Source organism: Physella acuta, unplaced genomic scaffold, assembly GCF_028476545.2.
Source record: "Physella acuta isolate Inbredline_101_S28 unplaced genomic scaffold, ASM2847654v3 ptg000813l, whole genome shotgun sequence".
Classification (NCBI taxonomy): domain Eukaryota; kingdom Metazoa; phylum Mollusca; class Gastropoda; family Physidae; genus Physella; species Physella acuta.
Window position 1 is genome coordinate 360,384 of NW_026732331.1, and position 26,189 is coordinate 386,572.

At 43.3% G+C, this 26,189-nt stretch overlaps 1 protein-coding gene across 1 annotated transcript; it reads right to left on the reverse strand.

The window, feature by feature from the left end:
- Positions 1-974: 974 nt before the first annotated feature.
- Positions 975-25,704, reverse strand: LOC131951468 (molluscan insulin-related peptide 3). The gene is made up of 4 exons (XM_059313888.1): positions 25,582-25,704; positions 16,896-16,925; positions 10,353-10,647; positions 975-2,695 (listed from the first exon to the last, which is right to left on the reverse strand). Exons 3-4 carry the CDS (start codon positions 10,585-10,587, stop codon positions 2,499-2,501), a joined length of 432 nt encoding a protein of 143 aa, XP_059169871.1. The 5' UTR covers positions 10,588-10,647; positions 16,896-16,925; positions 25,582-25,704; the 3' UTR covers positions 975-2,498.
- Between the last annotated feature and the right edge of the window lie 485 nt (positions 25,705-26,189).

Sequence of the window (26,189 nt, forward strand, 5' to 3'; positions counted from 1 at the left end):
CAGCCAATCCATAGAACGCAAATATAGCCAAGCGACTTGAATTTTATAAGAAGAACGATCCCTATGGGATATAAGACAACGTGTGTTTATAAAGAGTTTATAAGCTCGTCTGTCTGACACGAGCGTCATTAGATAATTTCCTAACCTGAGGAATACGTTCTATTTCTGAAAATCTTAATTACTCAATTGTGTGTAAGATGGCGGGGAGGGTGGTATTGGAAGGTGAACCTGGAAGTAATTTGAATGTTTCATTTGATTAGCTGGGCTCATGCTTCACGTTGAAGACGTCGTAGAGGTCCGCCTGAGAGAGAGCACAAGAATAGTTTTTGTTCAACTTGAGTGTGAACAGTGTCCAGGGGCGGATGACGTGTTGGGTTTTTTTTTTTTTACAGCGAGATCCAGCCCTTCGATTACATTACTTGAAACAACAATTCTAAAAAGGGGAGGTAATCTTTTTTTCTTTTTCTTAATTAAATAAAAAAAAAGAACTGCTAGTGTCTTGAGCTCGGCAAACACAATTGATTTTGACTTGAGCAGTTCAATAACTAGAGACTAGTTACTTTGTGTGGTGATTTAGTACTGCTTCACAAGTTAATATCTGTGTATGACGTCTGTAGGTTTCAGTTGTTTAATTAGTTTTAATTAACAGATAGTGGCGTAGATAACCTGGGTCACTTATATATATATATATATATATATATATATATATATATATATATATATATATATATATATATATATATCGCTTTATCCATAGTTGTCAAAACTTAGTAAGTGTATTGGCCATTAGGGCTTTTTCAATTTGTGTGTTAAAATCCTCAATCAGCTTATATCAAACTACAAAGATTAGGAATGAGCAAAGTACAGTATCAATAGTATCATTGATGTACTAAATATAGCAGCAACTAGATCAATCATCGTGTATACATAAAACAAGATATTGAACAAAAGTAAAAAAAAAAAGGCTTTTGCGATGTGATTTCAACAATCAAGGTTTGAATTTTATTTCAGTTGTAGACAGAGGGGTGGAGATTAACACCGAGGTCAAGAAAGGCAAGTTGGACACTTGAAGCCTTGAAGCACACTCTGAATACTTTGTGGAATTGTATTTAAAAGGTCACATCAACTTGAAATAACATGTTGTTTATTTATTTAAATTAATTACAAAATTTACTTCACCCATACAAGGAATGTGGCTTGAATAGTTCAAAAGGTGATAGAAGTATTTTAAAAATCAACAACAATGAAAATAATAATCAACATAAAAATCTACTACTCCATGTTTGAAAATAAAGCTTAAAAAAAAATTGGCCATGTCTTTTCTAATAACGACATTTCAAACGTGGAAGTTATTCTCAGTCTAGACATTAAATCCTTGCTTGCATCCTCTCCATGTATGAACTGTAGTGTGCACCGAATATTAAAAGCGTCTGTTTGAAACACAACAGAGCTAGGAAACTTGAGGAAGCTAGAATGTTTGTTAAACAGGCGACAGAACACTTCTAGAGTTTGTTCTACAAAAATAACTTAATCCTCTAAATTACTCTGAATCATTCAACTCAGCAAAATAAATAAATAAAACATAAATAAAGACTATCTTGTTAAAGTTTATCCAACGACAAAATCCATAGGATTACCCGCAGATGTTACACATTATTTCTCTGCCCAACACCCCACATCCATCCCTGCTCCAAATGTTCACATTCTCCGCCCCTGACCCCTATAATGTGAAACCCCACCCGTGCAGCCATATCTTTTGTCACAAATGTTACCCTGGTTGTTGAGTGAAACGTGACTCTCATGACTCCCGTGATTGACAAATGTGACACGCGTCATGACTCTATTGATTGAAACTGGGACTCTCGTTACAAATGTGACTCGCATGACTTCAATGATTGCATTTGTGACTCATGACTCTAGTGATTGAAAATGCGAATCTCGTCATGACTTGGATTTAAATGTGACCCTCACGACTCTCAAGAAAGAGGAAGTGACAAAAAGCCATGGCGATGGCAGCTGAGAACGAAGGCATGAGTAAGAAGGTGTTTGAAGGACAAGGTGTGACGCGCCAAAGTAAATGCCGGACAATCTCGACCAACTGACCACTGGATGCTTACACACACCGGGTGTGCTGGGCGTGTCAAGGTTAAACTGCTACACACCAAACTCGCGGGGAAAGGTCATCATACGACATAAACGATCGAGAAGAAATTCATAGCATGAATATCAATTGGAAGCTTACGTAAAATTAAAACAAACATGAATGATAGATATTTCTCAATTTTAAACTAAGGCAGTTATTCTTTACTTGCTACAAAATTGTAACTGACGAATAACAAAAAAATAATAATTTGTTAGCTAGTTAAGATACTGTTAGAATATTTTAAAGCTGATGGTTTTGTTGCAGTTGAGCAGACTATTACTGTCTTCTGCAATTATTTAATAATTAAAAATAAACCTATAATAAATAAATGCGAAACTTCTAAAAGTAAGACAGATTAATCTCCCTTGATTCCGTGCAGACTCCGCTTGTCCCGGTGTAGCGGTTGAATAGGACAGTACTGTAAAAGTTCCGACTGTGTGCACCGGTTGTAGCAGCACTCACACGTGATGGAGCCACGAACCTCACGTTTGGTCAAGTACGATAGAGCTTCCTTCTTGTTTAGCAGGATGCCTCGCAGATTTTCATCGATTACTGGAATAAAAAATAAAATTCAGTTTAAAAAGTAGCAAAACAAAGTTTAAAAAAATATGTCGTAATTAATTCTACGATTAAATTAAATTAATTTTGTACACATATTTTCATTATTTGATATTTTCTACCTACTGGGAATGTGTGAAAACTGTTTTGATTAAACTGAAGCAAATTATTTTTGCACCCTAACATTCAAATGCGAGGGTTAGTGTTTAGCGAGTTAAGAGGGAGAATTCAAACTTCTATCGTTCATAAGTTGAATCAAGCCAAAGCGAAATTACGATGTGATCGTTCATAAGTTTAATTCAGCGTGGAGAAGCGAGGTAGCTCGCAGGCATGGTCTAAAAATAGCAACACGAGGATCTGTGATTTGTTTACATCGTGGGCTACAAAAGATTTACGAGGGTGTCCAGAGAAGGTCAAGAGGTCAAAAAGCGGCGCAGGCTAGCCGGTTATTGCTCGTTGAAAAGACACACTGGAATTTGATAAGGGTCAGGTTACAGTTTTAAAAAACCCAATTTTTTTTATATAAGGCCCTCGGCCTACTGTCAACATTAAGCGATGGACACGAGGAAATCAATTCATTAAATTACGTGTTTGACGTCACGTTAATTTTAATTTAATTTGTAACGTAATCCTAGATCAAATGTGCAAGACGTGACCCTAGATCAAATGTGTCAGCCGTGATGATAGTTTTATTGTGACTCTAGCTTATTTACGTGAATCTTGTTTTCGCTGTGACCCTAATGCGACTTTCGACATATAGTAGTCCCCACCCCCACAATTACCTATTTCAGCATTCCTCTTCCTCACGACTTTCGACATGTAGTAGTTCCCACTCCCCACCCTCCTACGTAGTAGTCCCCACTCCCCACCCCACCTAACTATTTCAGTATTCCTCTTCCTCACGACTTTCGACATGTAGTAGCCCCCCCCCCCTACCTATTTCAGCAGTCCTCTTCCTCACGACTTTCGACATGTAGTAGTCCCCACCCCACCCACCCCCCACCCTCCTATGTAGTAGTCCCCCCCCCCCCCTCTACCGACCTATTTCAGCATTCCTCTTCCTCACGACTTTCAACATGTAGTAGCCCCCACCACACCCCCACCCTCCTATGTAGTAGCCCCCCCCCTACCTATTTCAGCATTCCTCTTCCTCACGACTTTCGACATGTAGTAGTTCCCACTCCCCACCCTCCTACGTAGTAGTCCCCACTCCCCACCCCACCTAACTATTTCAGTATTCCTCTTCCTCACGACTTTCGACATGTAGTAGCCCCCCCCCCCCCCTACCTACCTATTTCAGCAGTCCTCTTCCTCACGACTTTCGACATGTAGTAGTCCCCACCCCACCCACCCCCCACCCTCCTATGTAGTAGTCCCCCCCTCTACCGACCTATTTCAGCATTCCTCTTCCTCACGACTTTCAACATGTAGTAGCCCCCACCACACCCCCACCCTCCTATGTAGTAGCCCCCCCCCTACCTATTTCAGCATTCCTCTTCCTCACGACTTTCGACATGTAGTAGTCCCCCCCCTACCTACCTATTTCAGCATTCCTCTTCCTCACGACTTTCGACATGTAGTAGTCCCCCCCCTACCTACCTATTTCAGCATTCCTCTTCCTCACGACTTTCGACATGTAGTAGTCCCCCCCCCTACCTACCTATTTCAGCACTCCTCTTCCTCACGATTTTCGACATGTAGTAGTCCCCACCCCCCACCCTCCTATGTAGTAGTCCCCCCACCCCCCACCTACCTATTTCAGCATTCCTCTTCCTCACGACTTTCGACATGTAGTAGTCCCCCCACCCCCACCCCACCCCCTACCTACCTATTTCAGCATTCCTCTTCCTCACAACTTTCGACATGTAGTAGTCCCCACCCCCTACCTACCTATTTCAGCGTTCCTCTTCCTCACAACTTTCGACATGTAGTAGTCCCCACCCCCTACCTACCTATTTCAGCGTTCCTCTTCCTCACAACTTTCGACATGTAGTAGTCCCCACCCCCTACCTACCTATTTCAGCACTCCTCTTCCTCACAACTTTTGACATGTAGTAGTCCCCACCCTCCTATGTAGTAGTCCCCACCCCCCTACCTACCTATTTCAGCATTCCTCTTCCTCACAACTTTCGACATGTAGTAGTCCCCACCCCACCCTCCTATGTAGTAGTCCCCACCCCCCTACCTACCTATTTCAGCATTCCTCTTCCTCACGACTTTCGACATGTAGTAGTCCCCACCCCACCCCCACCCTCCTATGTAGTAGTCCCCACCCCCCCCCCCCCACCTACCTATTTCAGCGTTCCTCTTCCTAACGACTTTCGACATGTAGTAGTCCTCCCCACCCCACCCCCTACCTACCTATTTCAGCATTCCTCTTCCTCACGACTTTCGACATGTAGTAGTCCCCACCCTCACCTACCTATTTCAGCATTCCTCTTCCTCACGACTTTCGACATGTAGTAGTCCCCCCCACCCCCCCCCTACCTACCTATTTCAGCATTCCTCTTCCTCACGACTTTCGACATGTAGTAGTCCCCACCCTCACCTACCTATTTCAGCATTCCTCTTCCTCACGACTTTCGACATGTAGTAGTCCCCCCCCACCCCCCCCCCTACCTACCTATTTCAGCGTTCCTCTTCCTCACGACTTTCGACATGTAGTAGTCCCCACCCTCACCTACCTATTTCAGCATTCCTCTTCCTCACGACTTTCAACATGTAGTAGTCCCCACCCCCACCCCCACCTCCCACCCCCCTCTGTAGTAGTCCCCACCCCCTACCCACCTATTTCAGCATTCCTCTTCCTCACGACTTTCGACATGTAGTAGTTCCCCCCCCCCACCCCCACCCCCCCCACCTACCTATTTCAGCATTCCTCTTCCTCACGACTTTCGACATGTAGTAGCCCCCCACCCCCACCCCCACCTACCTATTTCAGCATTCCTCTTCCTCACGACTTTCGACATGTAGTAGTCCCCCCACCTTCCTATGTAGCAGTCCCCACCCCACCTTCCTATGTAGTAGTCCCCACCCCACCCCTTACCTATTTCAGCATTCCTCTTCTTCATGACTTTCGATATGTAGTAGCCCCCCACCCCACCCCACCCCCTACCTATTTCAGCATTCCTCTTCCTCACGACTTTCGACATGTAGTAGTCCCCACCCCCCCCCCCCCCCCCCACCCTCCTATGTAGTAGCCCCCCCCCCCACCCCTTACCTATTTCAGCATTCCTCTTCCTCACGACTTTCGACATGTAGTAGTCCCCACCCTCACCTACCTATTTCAGCATTCCTCTTCCTCACGACTTTCAACATGTAGTAGTCCCCACCCCCACCCCCACCTCCCACCCCCCTCTGTAGTAGTCCCCACCCCCTACCCACCTATTTCAGCATTCCTCTTCCTCACGACTTTCGACATGTAGTAGCCCACCACCCCCACCCCCCCACCCCCACCTACCTATTTCAGCATTCCTCTTCCTCACGACTTTCGACATGTAGTAGTCCCCCCACCTTCCTATGTAGCAGTCCCCACCCCACCTTCCTATGTAGTAGTCCCCACCCCACCCCTTACCTATTTCAGCATTCCTCTTCTTCATGACTTTCGATATGTAGTAGCCCCCCACCCCACCCCACCCCCTACCTATTTCAGCATTCCTCTTCCTCACGACTTTCGACATGTAGTAGTCCCCCCCCCCACCCTCCTATGAAGTAGCCCCCCCCCCCCCCACCCCTTACCTATTTCAGCATTCCTCTTCCTCACGACTTTCGACATGTAGTAGCCCCCCCCCCCCCACCCCCCCCTACCTACCTATTTCAGCATTCCTCTTCCTCACGACTTTCGACATGTAGTAGTCCCCCCCCCCACCCTCCTATGTAGTAGCCCCCCCCACCCCTTACCTATTTTAGCATTCCTCTTCCTCACGACTTTCGACATGTAGTAGCCCCCCCCCCCCCCCCACCCCCCTACCTACCTATTTCAGCATTCCTCTTCCTCACGACTTTCGACATGTAGTAGTCCCCCCCCCCACCCCTTACCTATTTCAGCGTTCCTCTTCCTCACGACTTTCGACATGTAGTTTTCCCCACCCCACCCCCCACCCTCCTATGTAGTAGTCCCCACCCCCTACCTACCTATTTCAGCGTTCCTCTTCCTCACAACTTTCGACATGTAGTAGTCCCCACCCCACCCTCCTATGTAGTAGTCCCCACCCCCCTACCTACCTATTTCAGCATTCCTCTTCCTCACAACTTTCGACATGTAGTAGTCCCCACCCCACCCCCCACCCTCCTATGTAGTAGTCCCCACCCCCCTACCTACCTATTTCAGCATTCCTCTTCCTCACAACTTTCGACATGTAGTAGTCCCCCCCACCCCCCACCCTCCTATGTAGTAGTCCCCACCCCCCCACCTACCTATTTCAGCGTTCCTCTTCCTAACGACTTTCGACATGTAGTAGTCCTCCCCACCCCACCCCCTACCTACCTATTTCAGCATTCCTCTTCCTCACGACTTTCGACATGTAGTAGTCCCCACCCTCACCTACCTATTTCAGCATTCCTCTTCCTCACGACTTTCGACATGTAGTAGTCCCCACCCTCACCTACCTATTTCAGCATTCCTCTTCCTCACGACTTTCGACATGTAGTAGTCCCCACCCTCACCTACCTATTTCAGCATTCCTCTTCCTCACGACTTTCAACATGTAGTAGTCCCCACCCCCACCCCCACCTCCCACCCCCCTCTGTAGTAGTCCCCACCCCCTACCCACCTATTTCAGCATTCCTCTTCCTCACGACTTTCGACATGTAGTAGACCCCCACCCCCACCCCCCACCCCCACCTACCTATTTCAGCATTCCTCTTCCTCACGACTTTCGACATGTAGTAGTCCCCCCACCTTCCTATGTAGCAGTCCCCACCCCACCTTCCTATGTAGTAGTCCCCACCCCACCCCTTACCTATTTCAGCATTCCTCTTCTTCATGACTTTCGATATGTAGTAGCCCCCCACCCCACCCCACCCCCTACCTATTTCAGCATTCCTCTTCCTCACGACTTTCGACATGTAGTAGTCCCCACCCCCCCCCCCCACCCTCCTATGTAGTAGCCCCCCCACCCCTTACCTATTTCAGCATTCCTCTTCCTCACGACTTTCGACATGTAGTAGCCCCCCCCCCCCCCACCCCCCCCCTACCTACCTATTTCAGCATTCCTCTTCCTCACGACTTTCGGCATGTAGTAGTCCCCACCCTCACCTACCTATTTCAGCATTCCTCTTCCTCACGACTTTCGACATGTAGTAGTCCCCCCCACCCCCCCTACCTACCTATTTCAGCGTTCCTCTTCCTCACGACTTTCGACATGTAGTAGTCCCCACCCTCACCTACCTATTTCAGCATTCCTCTTCCTCACGACTTTCAACATGTAGTAGTCCCCACCCCCACCCCCACCTCCCACCCCCCTCTGTAGTAGTCCCCACCCCCTACCCACCTATTTCAGCATTCCTCTTCCTCACGACTTTCGACATGTAGTAGCCCACCACCCCCACCCCCCCACCCCCACCTACCTATTTCAGCATTCCTCTTCCTCACGACTTTCGACATGTAGTAGTCCCCCCACCTTCCTATGTAGCAGTCCCCACCCCACCTTCCTATGTAGTAGTCCCCACCCCACCCCTTACCTATTTCAGCATTCCTCTTCTTCATGACTTTCGATATGTAGTAGCCCCCCACCCCACCCCACCCCCTACCTATTTCAGCATTCCTCTTCCTCACGACTTTCGACATGTAGTAGTCCCCCCCCCACCCTCCTACGAAGTAGCCCCCCCCACCCCTTACCTATTTTAGCATTCCTCTTCCTCACGACTTTCGACATGTAGTAGCCCCCCCCCCACCCCCCCCCCTACCTACCTATTTCAGCATTCCTCTTCCTCACGACTTTCGACGTGTAGTAGCCCCCCCACCCCCCCCCCTACCTACCTATTTCAGCATTCCTCTTCCTCACGACTTTCGACGTGTAGTAGCCCCCCCACCCCCCCCCTACCTACCTATTTCAGCATTCCTCTTCCTCACGACTTTCGACATGTAGTAGTCCCCCACCCCCTACCTACCTATTTCAGCATTCCTCTTCCTCACGACTTTCGACGTGTAGTAGCCCCCCCACCCCCCCCCCTACCTACCTATTTCAGCATTCCTCTTCCTCACGACTTTCGACATGTAGTAGTCCCCACCCTCACCTACCTATTTCAGCATTCCTCTTCCTCACGACTTTCAACATGTAGTAGTCCCCACCCCCACCCCCACCTCCCACCCCCCTCTGTAGTAGTCCCCACCCCCTACCCACCTATTTCAGCATTCCTCTTCCTCACGACTTTCGACATGTAGTAGTTCCCCCCCCACCCCCCCACCTACCTATTTCAGCATTCCTCTTCCTCACGACTTTCGACATGTAGTAGCCCCCCACCCCCACCCCCACCCCCACCTACCTATTTCAGCATTCCTCTTCCTCACGACTTTCGACATGTAGTAGTCCCCCCACCTTCCTATGTAGCAGTCCCCACCCCACCTTCCTATGTAGTAGTCCCCACCCCACCCCTTACCTATTTCAGCATTCCTCTTCTTCATGACTTTCGATATGTAGTAGCCCCCCACCCCACCCCACCCCCTACCTATTTCAGCATTCCTCTTCCTCACGACTTTCGACATGTAGTAGTCCCCCCCCCCACCCTCCTACGAAGTAGCCCCCCCCCCCACCCCTTACCTATTTTAGCATTCCTCTTCCTCACGACTTTCGACATGTAGTAGCCCCCCCCCCCACCCCCCCCTACCTACCTATTTCAGCATTCCTCTTCCTCACGACTTTCGACGTGTAGTAGCCCCCCACCCCCACCCCCACCCCCACCTACCTATTTCAGCATTCCTCTTCCTCACGACTTTCGACATGTAGTAGTCCCCCCACCTTCCTATGTAGCAGTCCCCACCCCACCTTCCTATGTAGTAGTCCCCACCCCACCCCTTACCTATTTCAGCATTCCTCTTCTTCATGACTTTCGATATGTAGTAGCCCCCCACCCCACCCCACCCCCTACCTATTTCAGCATTCCTCTTCCTCACGACTTTCGACATGTAGTAGTCCCCCCCCCCACCCTCCTACGAAGTAGCCCCCCCCCACCCCTTACCTATTTTAGCATTCCTCTTCCTCACGACTTTCGACATGTAGTAGCCCCCCCCCCCCCACCCCCCCCTACCTACCTATTTCAGCATTCCTCTTCCTCACGACTTTCGACGTGTAGTAGCCCCCCCACCCCCCCCCTACCTACCTATTTCAGCATTCCTCTTCCTCACGACTTTCGACATGTAGTAGTCCCCCACCCCCTACCTACCTATTTCAGCATTCCTCTTCCTCACGACTTTCGACGTGTAGTAGCCCCCCCCACCCCCCCCCTACCTACCTATTTCAGCATTCCTCTTCCTCACGACTTTCGACATGTAGTAGTCCCCCACCCCCTACCTACCTATTTCAGCATTCCTCTTCCTCACGACTTTCGACGTGTAGTAGCCCCCCCACCCCCCCCCCCCCCTACCTACCTATTTCAGCATTCCTCTTCCTCACGACTTTCGACATGTAGTAGTCCCCCACCCCCTACCTACCTATTTCAGCATTCCTCTTCCTCACGACTTTCGACATGTAGTTCCCAAAGCCCGAGTAGCACAGGTACTCCACCATGTCGGCCAGTCGCTTGCCGCAGAGCCCTCGCTTGTGGGGGCGGCTGTGGTAGCTGCAGGTGTGCTCGTAACCCCCCTGGGTCACGCCGATGTTGTGCAGGAGAGCCAAGAGAACAGAGGCTAGGCAGAGAGCCGTCAGACTGGGCTGGTGGACTTTCATCGTGGCTGAAGGCACCTCAGAGACGGTTAGTGGCAGGTTAGGTAGAGGTCGTTTGGTCACCTGTGGAATAGGTTAATGTCAGGTTAATTAGAGGTCGTTAGGTCACTTGCGGAATAGGTTAATGTCAGGTTAATTAGAGGTCGTTAGGTCACCTGTGGAATAGGTTAATGTCAGGTTAATTAGAGGTCGTTAGGTCACTTGCGGAATAGGTTAATGTCAGGTTAATTAGAGGTCGTTAGGTCACCTGTGGAATAGGTTAATGTCAGGTTAATTAGAGGTCGTTAGGTCACTTGCGGAATAGGTTAATGTCAGGTTAATTAGAGGTCGTTAGGTCACTTGCGGAATAGGTTAATGTCAGGTTAATTAGAGGTTGTTAGGTCACCTGTGGAATAGGTTAATGTCAGGTTACTGTGGAATACTTGCATACAATCTTACCATAGGCAGGAAAGGACGGTTTCAGAAACTTTAATCTGATGTAATATCTCCACAAAATATACTTTCATACCTAGTGATTTATAGACACTTTTTAGGTTTTTCACTACCAAGGCTTATAAGGGACAGTATAAAGCCCAGTCAAAAATGTTAGTGTCTAGGTTTTTATCCTATGTTAGGGTAACGATCCTAAAAAAAAATATACTTATGTAGCCCTGCTCAGTTGCGCCACAAATCTGGGTCGAACAGTGACACCAAAAGGAAAGTGGTTAATTGTTGGAGTGCTTTGGGGTGACACCCCCAACTATCACACCGTGTGACGCCTGTCCTAGGGATGACACTGGTCCAACTGACGTTTACAGCAAAGCCACACGTCTGTTTAACGATGGAGTTTGAGAACCGTCCTCTCTGTGACGTAATTCTCGCGGGTCGATGAAATTTTTTTAAACACCCCATACGTCATGTCTCGTGCCGTCAGTCAAATCAGGCATCATCTGGCACTCGTCTGGCACTCGGTGATCGTTAACAGACGGTGGTAAATGTCAGTCGGTAAGTGATTACTGTCTCCTAGCCAGCAATCCAACGTAGAAATTACACCAGGACTCGCATTTAAGCCAGGATTTTGCAATGTTAGAAGCGACGTGATCGAATGTTTTCAATGATTAAAGTGATAAAACCGCGGTGTTGTCATTTAAATTTCCCAACAAAAACGTAAGGATAGAGGTATGAACATAGGATCTAAGCCAAAAATAAATGCGGCTAAATCAAGAATAAATATAGTAAAGCTGCATTTACCAATAACTGAACAGGGTGATTAGGTCATGGCACTTAGCTCAGACATTAAAAGAAAAGGTACTTATTCATTTGAACGAAGAGGTTTAGTACAGTCTTTAGTGCATATCTGGCAGCCATCAACAGATAGGGAGCTTATACCGACATCTAGTGATACCTCTTGTATCTGGTGAAACGTCTTGCATGCGGTGAGACTCAAGTCTTTGGTGACATGTCTTATATCTGGTGAAACGTCTTGCATGTGGTGAGACTCAAGTCTTTGGTGACATGTCTTATATCTGGTGAAACGTTTTGCATGTGGTGAGACTCAAGTCTTTGGTGACATGTCTTATATCTGGTGAAACGTCTTGCATGTGGTGAGACTCAAGTCTTTGGTGACATGTCTTATATCTGGTGAAACGTCTTGCATGTGGTGAGACTCAAGTCTTTGGTGACATGTCTTATATCTGGTGAAACGTCTTGCATGTGGCGAGACTCAAGTCTTTGGTGACATGTCTTATATCTGGTGAAACGTTTTGCATGTGGTGAGACTCAAGTCTTTGGTGACATGTCTTATATCTGGTGAAACGTTTTGCATGTGGTGAGACTCAAGTCTTTGGTGACATGTCTTATATCTGGTGAAACGTTTTGCATGTGGTGAGACTCAAGTCTTTGGTGACATGTCTTATATCTGGTGAAACATCTAACGCCTAGTGACACGTCTTTTAGTTGGTGACACATCTAACATCTAGTGACACGTCTTTTAGTTGGTGACACATCTAACGCCTAGTGACACGTCTTTTAGTTGGTGACACATCTAACGCCTAGTGACACGTCTTTTAGTTGGTGACACATCTAACGCCTAGTGACACGTCTTTTAGTTGGTGACACATCTAACGCCTAGTGACACGTCTTTTAGTTGGTGACACATCTAACGCCTAGTGACACGTCTTTTAGTTGGAGACACATCTAACGCCTAGTGACACGTCTTTTAGTTGGTGACACATCTAACATCTAGTGATACGTCTTTTAGTTGGTGACACATCTAACGCCTAGTGACACGTCTTTTAGTTGGTGACACATCTAACGCCTAGTGACACGTCTTTTAGTTGGTGACACATCTAACGCCTAGTGACACGTCTTTTAGTTGGTGACACATCTAACATCTAGTGATACGTCTTTTAGTTGGTGACACATCTAACGCCTAGTGACACGTCTTTTAGTTGGTGACACATCTAACATCTAGTGACACGTCTTTTAGTTGGTGACACATCTAACATCTAGTGACACGTCTTTTAGTTGGTGACACATCTAACATCTAGTGACACGTCTTTTAGTTGGTGACACATCTAACATCTAGTGACAGGTCTTTAGATGGTGACACATCTAACATCTAGTGACACGTCTTTTAGTTGGTGACACATCTAACATCTAGTGACACGTCTTTTAGTTGGTGACACATCTAACATCTAGTGACACGTCTTTTAGTTGGTGACACATCTAAGTGACAGGTCTTTTAGTTGGTGACACATCTAACATCTAGTGACACGTCTTTTAGTTGGTGACACATCTAACATCTAGTGACACGTCTTTTAGTTGGTGACACATCTAACGCCTAGTGACACGTCTTTTAGTTGGTGACACATCTAACGCCTAGTGACACGTCTTTTAGTTGGTGACACATCTAACGCCTAGTGACACGTCTTTTAGTTGGTGACACATCTAACATCTAGTGACACGTCTTTTAGTTGGTGACACATCTAACGCCTAGTGACACGTCTTTTAAGTTGGTGACACATCTAACGCCTAGTGACACGTCTTTTAGTTGGTGACACATCTAACGCCTAGTGACACGTCTTTTAGTTGGTGACACATCTAACATCTAGTGACACGTCTTTTAGTTGGTGACACATCTAACGCCTAGTGACACGTCTTTTAGTTGGTGACACATCTAACGCCTAGTGACACGTCTTTTAGTTGGTGACACATCTAACGCCTAGTGACACGTCTTTTAGTTGGTGACACATCTAACGCCTAGTGACACGTCTTTTAGTTGGTGACACATCTAACGCCTAGTGACACGTCTTTTAGTTGGAGACACATCTAACGCCTAGTGACACGTCTTTTAGTTGGTGACACATCTAACATCTAGTGATACGTCTTTTAGTTGGTGACACATCTAACGCCTAGTGACACGTCTTTTAGTTGGTGACACATCTAACGCCTAGTGACACGTCTTTTAGTTGGTGACACATCTAACGCCTAGTGACACGTCTTTTAGTTGGTGACACATCTAACATCTAGTGATACGTCTTTTAGTTGGTGACACATCTAACGCCTAGTGACACGTCTTTTAGTTGGTGACACATCTAACATCTAGTGACACGTCTTTTAGTTGGTGACACATCTAACATCTAGTGACACGTCTTTTAGTTGGTGACACATCTAACATCTAGTGACACGTCTTTTAGTTGGTGACACATCTAACATCTAGTGACAGGTCTTTAGATGGTGACACATCTAACATCTAGTGACACGTCTTTTAGTTGGTGACACATCTAACATCTAGTGACACGTCTTTTAGTTGGTGACACATCTAACATCTAGTGACACGTCTTTTAGTTGGTGACACATCTAAGTGACAGGTCTTTTAGTTGGTGACACATCTAACATCTAGTGACACGTCTTTTAGTTGGTGACACATCTAACATCTAGTGACACGTCTTTTAGTTGGTGACACATCTAACGCCTAGTGACACGTCTTTTAGTTGGTGACACATCTAACGCCTAGTGACACGTCTTTTAGTTGGTGACACATCTAACGCCTAGTGACACGTCTTTTAGTTGGTGACACATCTAACATCTAGTGACACGTCTTTTAGTTGGTGACACATCTAACGCCTAGTGACACGTCTTTTAAGTTGGTGACACATCTAACGCCTAGTGACACGTCTTTTAGTTGGTGACACATCTAACGCCTAGTGACACGTCTTTTAGTTGGTGACACATCTAACATCTAGTGACACGTCTTTTAGTTGGTGACACATCTAACGCCTAGTGACACGTCTTTTAAGTTGGTGACACATCTAACGCCTAGTGACACGTCTTTTAGTTGGTGACACATCTAACGCCTAGTGACACGTCTTTTAGTTGGTGACACATCTAACGCCTAGTGACACGTCTTTTAGTTGGTGACACATCTAACATCTAGTGACACGTCTTTTAGTTGGTGACACATCTAACGCCTAGTGACACGTCTTTTAGTTGGTGACACATCTAACGCCTAGTGACACGTCTTTTAGTTGGTGACACATCTAACATCTAGTGATACGTCTTTTAGTTGGTGACACATCTAACATCTAGTGACACGTCTTTTAGTTGGTGACACATCTAACATCTAGTGATACGTCTTTTAGTTGGTGACACATCTAACGCCTAGTGACACGTCTTTTAGTTGGTGACACATCTAACATCTAGTGACATGTCTTATATCTGGTGAAACATCTAACGCCTAGTGACACGTCTTTTAGTTGGTGACACATCTAACGCCTAGTGACACGTCTTTTAGTTGGTGACACATCTAACATCTAATGATACGTCTTGTATCTGGTGACACACCTTCTGGTGCCAGAGATCAGAAATCTCGTGTGATTGAAGGAGATCACGTGAGAAATCGCGTGCCTGACACGGCCTGATGGATGGTGCCTGCTCGCCTGGCAGAAGGTGCGATACTCACACTTTTAAACACGCTGGACGGAGAGAAATCACGGGGTAGGCCTATACAACGGATGTTTTCTTCACAAGGGACTGCATAGGGCACGGGGTTTAAAGTGGACATGTGGCTATGACATTATCTGTTTTTGGGTGAAGCAGAGATAATTTTAAATATAGTTTTTGTCCAGTCGTACATTTCGGCTCTCGTCATAATCTCTAAATCCTTACTATAGTCTAGAACCGTCAGACATCATCTCTATACCTCCATACAATTCTATAAATACATCGCAGATTTGCTAGCGTCATAGGGTCGCAAGAGCCTGTCTACACGTGCTCTCTCTAAAATCCCCTCTAAATTTCTGTGGATAACTCCAATAATCAAACTTTAGGGGGAAATCTAAATAAACACATTATCCCACGTATGCATAATTAATCAAGCATTTCCTTAACGCTGAATAAAATTATCTACCGGATCTACCTGTTTTCTTGCCACGAGGAAAAAAAAAAGCTGACAAGTTATTTATGTTTCTGCTTGTTTGCTTTATATTTATAACTCATTTTTCACAGACCACAATTTGTTTTAGTTTTTACAAATGGCGGCGATAATTCATCTTAAATTAGAGTCTGCACTTAAGTGTCAACTTCCTAGAGAACAATCTTAATTAAAGTTCCTTGTCTTATTTAGATCTAATGAAGATCTATGGCATAAACATAGTCACTTGACATTGCTGTTTATGATCCAAAGTAAAACCTGATACTTCCGTTCTAGATAATTTAATCTAAGTCAAAGGGGTGCATGCGGATAAACATGACCCAGTTCTGCAACAACAGGTCGGGTTGAAAGGATAAACTTTGTCCCAAGAAAGTGTGCCGTAGGTCACTAGAATCAGTACTTTAACAGTGCCCACATATATTGTGCAAGTTGGTCCTTTTAGAATTAGTACTTTAACCAGTGGCGTAGCCAGGATCGTCTCATGGGGAGGGTTCCAATTTTTTCATATATATATATATATATATATATATATATATATATATATATATATATATATATATATATATATATATATATATATACTAGCTGTATGTCATTGCTTCGCTATAATATAAAATAAATTGAAAGTAGTACTCTGAAGAAATAAGAAAAAGCACACGAAGTAGGTCGACAAAACAAAACAATTTATCACTTTAAACAAAAAAACAAACAAAATATGCACACAATACAACCACAAACAATGAACGTAACGCAATCTGTTTTGTAATCCATGTAAAAAACATACAAGGAAACTGAAGGCTGTCAAATCAAGGGGCGAAGTTTAAAAACTTTGTGTGTTAATGGTAATTGAAGGCAGGATTACCTACAGGGATATAGGCACAGGTGAGGCAACACTTACCTGGGGTTACCTGCTAGCTCTGTCTGTCTTCTGAAAAAAACAGACATAAATATAAGATATGTAGCTCATTGTGGTAGAATAATGCCTAAATAAATAAACAGACAAAAACTTAGATATATAGACCAGTGAGGTAGGTTTAGGTCTAAACAAACAGACACAAACTAAGATATATAGCCCAGTCAGGTAGGTTTAGGTCTAAATAAACAGACAAAAACTAATATATGTAGACCAGTGAGGCAATTTTAGGTCTAAACAGACAAAAACTAAGATAAATATCCCAGTGAGGTAGGGTTAGGTCTAAACAGACAAAAACTAATATATGTAGACCAGTGAAGTAGGGTTAGGTCTAAATAACATTTGTTATGTTGTTTGGGAAAATTTAAAGCAACAAACATTGACCTTTATGTTGTAACAAAACGTCGTCAAAACTTGTATTAAAACATGTCTAGAACGTAGTGAAGCTTCATACTCATAGCTTCATTTTCCTCTTCACATTCACGCATCGTAAACTGTACAATGTGCAACCCAGGTTGTTGATCAACCCGCTTGCAATCTTTGTTTACTGTCTGCACAAGCATACAACCCTGTCCATACACGTTTGTTCACTTTTTAAATTATTAGTTCTTGTATTTCGAACAATTTTTTTCAGACACTTGTGCATTAGCAAGGCTTACGATGTCGTTAGCATTAAGCTTTTTGGCCTTGATATTTGAAAATTTTAATTAAAAATAAAACTTTGAAAGAATAGATTAGCGTGGTATTCGAAGCACAATGGGGGGATAGGGTTCGAGTGGATGTTGTTTTCGAGATGTAGGCGCTGTAAGCATTGTGAGGTATTTATTTGGGCTTTGTGGTGGTCGGCTTAGTTCTAGAATTTCACAGCTATGTCTCCCCTCTCGCTATAGATAGCCTACATACACCCGTGTCACCTAACTTAATCTGTAAGTGTAATGCTTACATGACGCTTGCACATACTGTGTCTACCAATTACACCTCAAAACTCAATCGATTACACCTATAACATCATTCACACCTAATACACATACGCAACAACATCCATTACTTTTCCTACATCATCAATCATTACACCTCCAACACCAACACCCATTACACCTACACCTACACCCATTACACCTCCTACAAAAACACCCATCACACCTCCTACACCAACACCCATTACACCTACAGCAACACCCATTACACCTACGCCAACACCCATTACACTTCCTACACCAACACCCATCACACCTACACCAACACCCATTACAGTACATCTACACCAACACCCATTACACCTCCTACACCAACACCCATTACACCTCCTACACCAACACCCATTACACCTCCTACACCAACACCCATTACACCTACACCAACACCAACACCCATTACACCTACACCAACACCCATTACACCTCCTACACCAACACCCATTACACCTACACCAACACCAACACCCATTACACCTACACCAACACCCATTACACCACCTACACCAACACCCATTACATCTACACCAACACCCATTACATCAACACCTACACCAACACCCATTACATCTACACCAACATCCATTACATCAACATCTACACCAACACCCATTACACCTACACCTACACCAACACCCATTACACCTACACCAACACCCATTACATCAACATCTACACCAACACCCATTACACCACCTACACCAACACCCATTACATCAACATCTACACCAACACCCATTACATCAACATCTACACCAACACCCATTACACCTACACCAACACCCATTACATCAACATCTACACCAACTCCCATTACATCAACATCTACACCAACACCCATTACACCTACACCAACACCCATTACATCAACATCTACACCAACTCCCATTACATCAACATCTACACCAACACCCATTACACCTACACCAACACCCATTACATCAACATCTACACCAACACCCAACCTCTCATAAGACCACCCATTACATCTCCAAGACAAAGAAGAATGCAAACACTACTGACAGGCATTCAAACAAAGACGTTGCAAAAATTGGACATTCTGTGTATTGATTGAACACAAAAAAGGGGGGAAGTAACCAGAAAAAAAACAGCGACAAATCAGTTTAATAATTTTGTGTGGGAAAACAAACAGCACTTGCTACATAAGGACGACACAAATAGTAGATTTTTCTGCCTGTTAGAGATTTTTCTCACCGAATTTTATTTTTATCTTAACTTTTCCGTTGTACCTTTGAGTTATCTAGATCTATTTTTGACATTAAATTTGAAGTAGAGGTGGTGATTTTGGTTTCGGTTTAGAGAAAAAGACAACACTATCAAACCAACGCCCGTTGTACCTCGTAAAAAATATTGTCCTACCCAATGAAAGTGTTCATGTATGATAAGATGTATAGCGAGTGTCATTCACATCAGCATATTAAATAGATGGTCTGTGGGAAAAAAATAGTTCAGAATATATTGACGATTTAGGGCATACTATTAGTTTTATTACCTTTCATATTATAACGGGATAGTATTGAATAGGATTTTACACGAAAACATGAATTTTAAACATTGGTACTTGTTTTAAGTTATTGAATTAGATAACACGAAACGAAAATGGCAGTTTTATGCAAGATCGATAGGAAATATTATTAATTAATTGTCAATCAATTACAAGTTGTAGAGGTAATTTCCTCATTTCAAAATTTAGTTATTGGGTTTTACTTTAGCTATGAGACTTTATGTTTGGGGCTAAACTTTTGTTTTGTAAATTGTTTGTTAGTACAGTGTGATATCCCGTTTATAGCAGGAACACTACACAGCAACATCTCGGACCGTTACACACTACTGTCTTTAACACGTTTAAGATGTTACCATCAGTAGCGTACGCAGGGGGTAGCGCCATCAGTAGCGTACGCAGGGGGTAGCGCCATCAGTAGCGTACGCAGGGGGTAGCGCCATCAGTAGCGTACGCAGGGGGTAGCGCCATCAGTAGCGTACGCAGGGGGTAGCGCCATCAGTAGCGTACGCAGGGGGTAGCGCCATCAGTAGCGTACGCAGGGGGTAGCGCCATCAGTAGCGTACGCAGGGGGTAGCGCCATCAGTAGCGTACGCAGGGGGTAGCGCCATCAGTAGCGTACGCAGGGGGTAGCAGGGGGAGCGGCCGCCCCTACGACCATTTTAAGGATAGTGGCGCTTTTTTCGAAGATTAATCAAATACATTTATTAAACTTAAAATAAGTGTGGCAATAAGAAAATTTTTTCATAAAAAACGTTTTAATAACAAGCTTTTATGTTATGATGCACTAAAAAGTAGAAAATAAATTATAGACTACTATTTAAATAACTATAAAGAAAAGCGTGGGTCACTTTAGTATCTATTGGATACCTTTACTAATGTTAAGGAAGACACCCACGCTTTTCTTTATAGTTATTTAAATAGTAGTCTATAATTTATTTTCTACTTTTTAGTGCATCATAACATAAAAGCTTGTTATTAAAACGTTTTTTATGAAAAAAATTTTCAGTACTTTACATGTTTTATTTACAACTAGGCATGCTGCCCAGCTTCGCTTAGGCTTTCGAAAACATTGAGAATTTGAATGCTTAATTAATTCGCCCGAAGGTCGGTCTACGACCTCAAGAGTTATGAAGAGGTTCCTCCGTGGACATTTTTTTTCGATTTATAGCTCATATAAGGTACCGGTCAGTCGAGGTCAGTTTTGACCCCCACATCGTAGACTTTTCGGCCAACCGGCCCCCGTGTTCTGTCGCACCAAGGCAAGATCATGCCAAATTTGAAGCGCCTGCGGCGCCGGGAAGTGCCCTATCGGACACCCGACAATCTAGATCTAGATCTAGATTCCTAAAAGAATTTTTTTTTAAAGTTTAGCCCGAGCATAATAAAAAAGAGTACATTAACCAAGTTGACTTGCTGTGTCTCGAACCCGCACCACCTGCGTGGTTTAATGTACACTAACATCTCTGCATTATAAAATACGGAGAATGAAACACGTATTTTAAAATCTTAACTTACGCGAATATGCCTATTCTTTCAAATTAATTTTTTTATCCCAAATTAGCCAGTTCCAAACAAAGATTTTGTATAAAATAAATAAGTCTTGAAATAGTTTAGTCCTAATATAGAAATTTATTTTTGGAATTGATTTTAGAGAAGTTAGAGTCTAAATCTAGATCTTAGCGTCTACGTCTAGATCTAGTTATTGCGTAGATTTAGATTTAGATTTAGTCTAGATCTAGAATCTCTAGATCTAGAATCCAAATACATAAAATAAATTTTATGAGTTTAGGCCGGAAAAATTGTATTGTATACATTTCATAGTGTACGTAGATCTAAATCAAATTTGAATGAAATAGTTCATTTCTTTTCATTCTAAACACGGCAGATGACGTCATTAGTTAATGTATAAGCAATAGTGACGTCACAGTTTTATGCGTTCTTTTTCACATATATTAATGCTTTTCCGGTTGCATAAATAATACTGTTTCTCTACATTCGAATACGCCTTTAATTTTTATTTTTCTTCTTTAACTAAAATTGTGGTTATACATTTAAAACTTCTAACATATTATTTTCAACAAAAGTCCGTAAAAAGTTCTTCATGTATCGCTGCCGATTCTGACGTGATGTCCGGCGAAAATATTTTGCGGACAGACAGAGAGAGAGAGAGAGAGAGAGAGAGAGAGAGAGAGAGAGAGAGAGAGAGAGAGAGAGAGAGAGAGATGTGCGAACGTGGGGATTTATATATTAGGATAGAGTTACATGACTAAAAACCATTGCGCGCCTACTGAACATCACGTTCAGTAGGCGCGCAATGGTTTTTGAACGCAGCCATTACGTGATGGCGCAGCTATTGAAGGTGATGACGCGTGTGGTGTGGTTGGCTAGACATGCCTACTAATTCGGTCCAAATTTTTATTAATTCATAAAAAATTAATTAGGCATCCAATTAAGTCAAATTTAGTTTCAGATTGCATTGTCTTCATGTCTTGACCCACGTGTCAAATGTGAATCGTATCGGTCAAGTAGAACTGTCCGAATTTTCATTCCAGCGTTTCTATCTAGACTGACGACTGGCGACTTACGACAGACAGAGGAAGTGAGTTAAATAAAAGCTTGTAATAAAAAAAATTCATAAAAAACGTTTTAATAACAAGCTTTTATGTAATGATGCACTAAAAAGTAGAAAATAAATTATAGACTACTATTTAAATAACTATAAAGAAAAGCGTGGGTCACTTTAGTATCTATTGGATACCTTTACTAATGTTAAGGAAGACACCCACGCTTTTCTTTATAGTTATTTAAATAGTAGTCTATAATTTATTTTCTACTTTTTAGTGCATCATTACATAAAAGCTTGTTATTAAAACGTTTTTTATGAATTTTTTTTTCAGTACTTTACATGTTTTATTTACAATAGAGTTACATGACTAAAAACCATTGCGCGCCTACTGAACATCACGTTCAGTAGGCGCGCAATGGTTTTTGAACGCAGCCATTACGTGATGGCGCAGCTATTGAAGGTGATGACGCGTGTGGTGTGGTTGGCTAGACATGCCTACTAATTCGGTCCAAATTTTAATTAATTCATAAAAAATTAATTAAGCATCCAATTAAGTCAAATTTAGATTCAGATTGCATTGTCTTCATGTCTTGACCCACGTGCCAACTGTGAATCGTGTCGGTCAAGTAGAACTGTCCGAATTTTCACTCCTGCGTTTCCGTCTAGACTGACGACTGACGACAGAGGAAGTGAGTTAAATAAAAGCTTGTAAAAAGACAAACAATACAGAAACTAGTTTAAAATCAGTCTTGTTACGTAGCCTAAATATCACATTTTTAATGTGGATGCTTCTTGGCGTTGACATTTTAGCATTCATGATGAAAAAACATTTAATTTTGATAGTAGACAGTTATTGGTAAAACGCATTGTAATAAATTATTATATTAAATTTAAAGAAAAGAATATTGATCTCATTGATTTTGAAAATGACAATTAAACATGTATGCCTATGCATATTTATATATAGAGTGACTATTTCCCCTACTGTAGTTCGCTTATCGTAATATTCCATTTGCTATTGTGTCAAATTATTTTTTACAAGGATTACAGAAGAAGTGCAACGCTTCTTGTTTAGTTGTGCTGTGTGTATATTTTGTGTTGTATTTTGTTTTGTGTTTCAGACATACATTGTGTTTTTTTTTTCTTCATTAAAGAGTACTTTTGAATTTGGTTTACACCGCAGCGAAGCAATGACGTACAGCGCTAGTATATATATATATATATATATATATATATATATATATATATATATATATATATATATATATATATATATATATATATATATATATATATATATATATATATATATGGCGCCGCTTCCCCAAACCCGAAAATCTGCATACGCCTCTGATTACCATACAAAGATGTTACTAATACATAAATGACCAAGTGTACTGGATGAAAGATTTTTAACCGCCGCATATAAATTGTTATTGTATAATAGGGACGACGTAGTCATGCGGTAGAGTGCACAACTGCTAACCCGAAAGTCTCGAACTCGAATCTCTGGTTTGAATCCTAGGACGTCCTTGAGCCCACTCAGATCTGATGGGTACCTGACTCGTGTTAGGGAACGTAAAGTCTGTTGGGTATCTTGCCAACCCATCAACCGTTTACACAATGCAAAGATTGACCATGAGTACACGTTGCAAGATTTAAGAACAACTGTACAATGTCGTGGTTTTAAAATAGCTGAGATGTTACAAGTGGATCAAGACAAACAATGACACCTTGCAGTAGGTAAAGCTGTTTGCTGCAGACTCGTGACCTTCATACCACACCCACCTACAACCACACACCACACCACCCCATCACACCTACAACCACACACCACCCCACCCCATCACACCTACAACCACACACCACCCCACCCCATCACGCCTACAACCACACACCACCCCACCCCATCACACCTACAACCACACACCACCCCACCCCATCACACCTACAACCACACACCACCCCACCCCATCACACCTACAACCACACACCACCCCACCCCATCACACCTACAACCACACACCACCCCACCCCATCACACCTACAACCACACACCACCCCACCCCATCACACCTACAACCACACACCACCCCACCCTATCACGCCCACTCGATGTTGATCTAGACAGGTTTAGAAAATTGGCGGGAAAAATAGGATACGTTAACAATGCTAGTTTTTAATGGATAAGGGGAGGGAATGTTTTGAAAACTAATATCGACATCAATCTAGTTATCTAGACTAGCATCGACGTACTAAAATACCTGAGCCTATCTGCCACCTTTTCTGTGGAAGCAATAACTGCAGGGAGTGGGGGTCGCCTGCATAGTAAGAACAGGTGAGGTAGCATATTATAACAAGTGCAGGTGAGGTAGTATATTATATTAACTGCAGGTGAGGTAGCATATTATAAAAAGTGCAGGTGAGGTAGTATATTATAACAACTGCAGGTATATAGAATATTTAAACTACTGTAGGTGGGGTAGCATATTATAATTACTGCAGATGGGGTAGCATATTATAATTACTGCAGATGGGGTAGCATATTATAACTACTGCAGGTGAGGTAGCATATTATAACTACTGCAGGTGGTGTAGCATATTATAACACCCCACCTTGCCTATAAAATACGTTGCTTTTTTATATTATGTCTGTCATTCCACATTTATTGAAGACCCCCACCTGCAATTCTTATAATAGGCGACCCCCACTTAGGGGGGGGGGGGTCCGACAAAATTCGACTTGTGTGGACTGGGGAGATGGGTTCGTGTAAAAAAAAAGATGCATGAATGCCTGCAATCTCTGACTCTTTATAACAAATTGTAGGTAAAAAAAAAAGCCTTTAAGATCGAGAGGCAGGGTACACAGCGTCCATTTGCAATCACTTTTTAAAATAAAGAACAGTTTTAAATAGTCTTAGCACATTCACACGCTAAGTTAACACGCCGTAGACTTACGGATATCTTGTAAAAGTTTAACTCCCAATTATTATTTAGGCCCAGTAATAGAAAATATCAAATCCCTATATTACATTATTAGTTAATGTAAATGAATTAGTAATTTTGCAGAATGTATTGAGAGGTCTACTAAAATTTTTTGGACGCCCACAATGGGGTGTGGGGGGGGGGAAATTCTAAAATGCCAAATTTTTGTGGACGTCATAAATGGATGACCCCAAAGGCATTCAGCAATACAAACTCCAATAAAGAATGAGCGAAACGCCGTGTATAAAGCGATAACAGTTGAGTGAATCGACGACAAACGTATTCGCAGTTAAAAGTATTCAATCGTGACAAATATGTGAGGCATAAGACGATTTAATTCTTAAAAAAGAAATGCATTAACCTAAATTATAACAAATTCTAATTTGTGTATGTAAAACAAAAATCTAAAGAAAACGAAAATATAAATAATAAATGTAATATACCTATTTAAGTTACCTAGGCCTATTCAAATTGTTTAATATTTGTCCGAAATGACGCAACAAACGCTTTTCTGCAGTTAGAAATGATAGACTTACCAAGTAAACTTTCCAAACAATTTAGCACAGTATAGAGGTTTTCAAGTTAAGATGAGAAGTAAATAATAATAAAACAACAACTCACGTGAAATTTCACACAGAAATGCACACCAAGCAGCAATCGACAGCCTCCCAGATTCGCGCCCCCAAACAAGAGCTACCGAGTGACGCGTGTAGACCCAGTCGGTGCCTCGTCACGGCCCAGCGAGACGCAGACGAGAGGCAGGCGAACGTGAAACATTTTGGCGGGGGCTCTTCAAAACAAAACCATAACAAATGGAAGCACGGCCTGGTGTCGCGGCTGACGGTCGGCAGACGATTTGGTGTCAACACCCTGTTAAATTCTTGACTTGACTAGACATAAACACGAACTTACACGTACTTAGTGTACAGAAGCCACGTCAAGAACTTGTGTTTCTCCCAGACTTTTTTCTCCGGGGTCGGGTGGGCGGGGGGCACTAGAATTTTTTTTGGGGGGGGGGGGGGAACGGAAGGACACAATTAAAATATTTTTTTCTATATAAATTCCTTTTCGTTGTGGGAGGAGGGTGGGAAAGAGCGGTAGACTTACCTCGTGGGGGGGGGGGGGGGGGGGGGGAGGGGGAGGCTGTTCCCCCCCCCCCCCGAATAGATGTCTGGAAGAAACTCTTCCAAGAACATTGGTATTAGCATAGCAGGCCTATTTATTCCTTT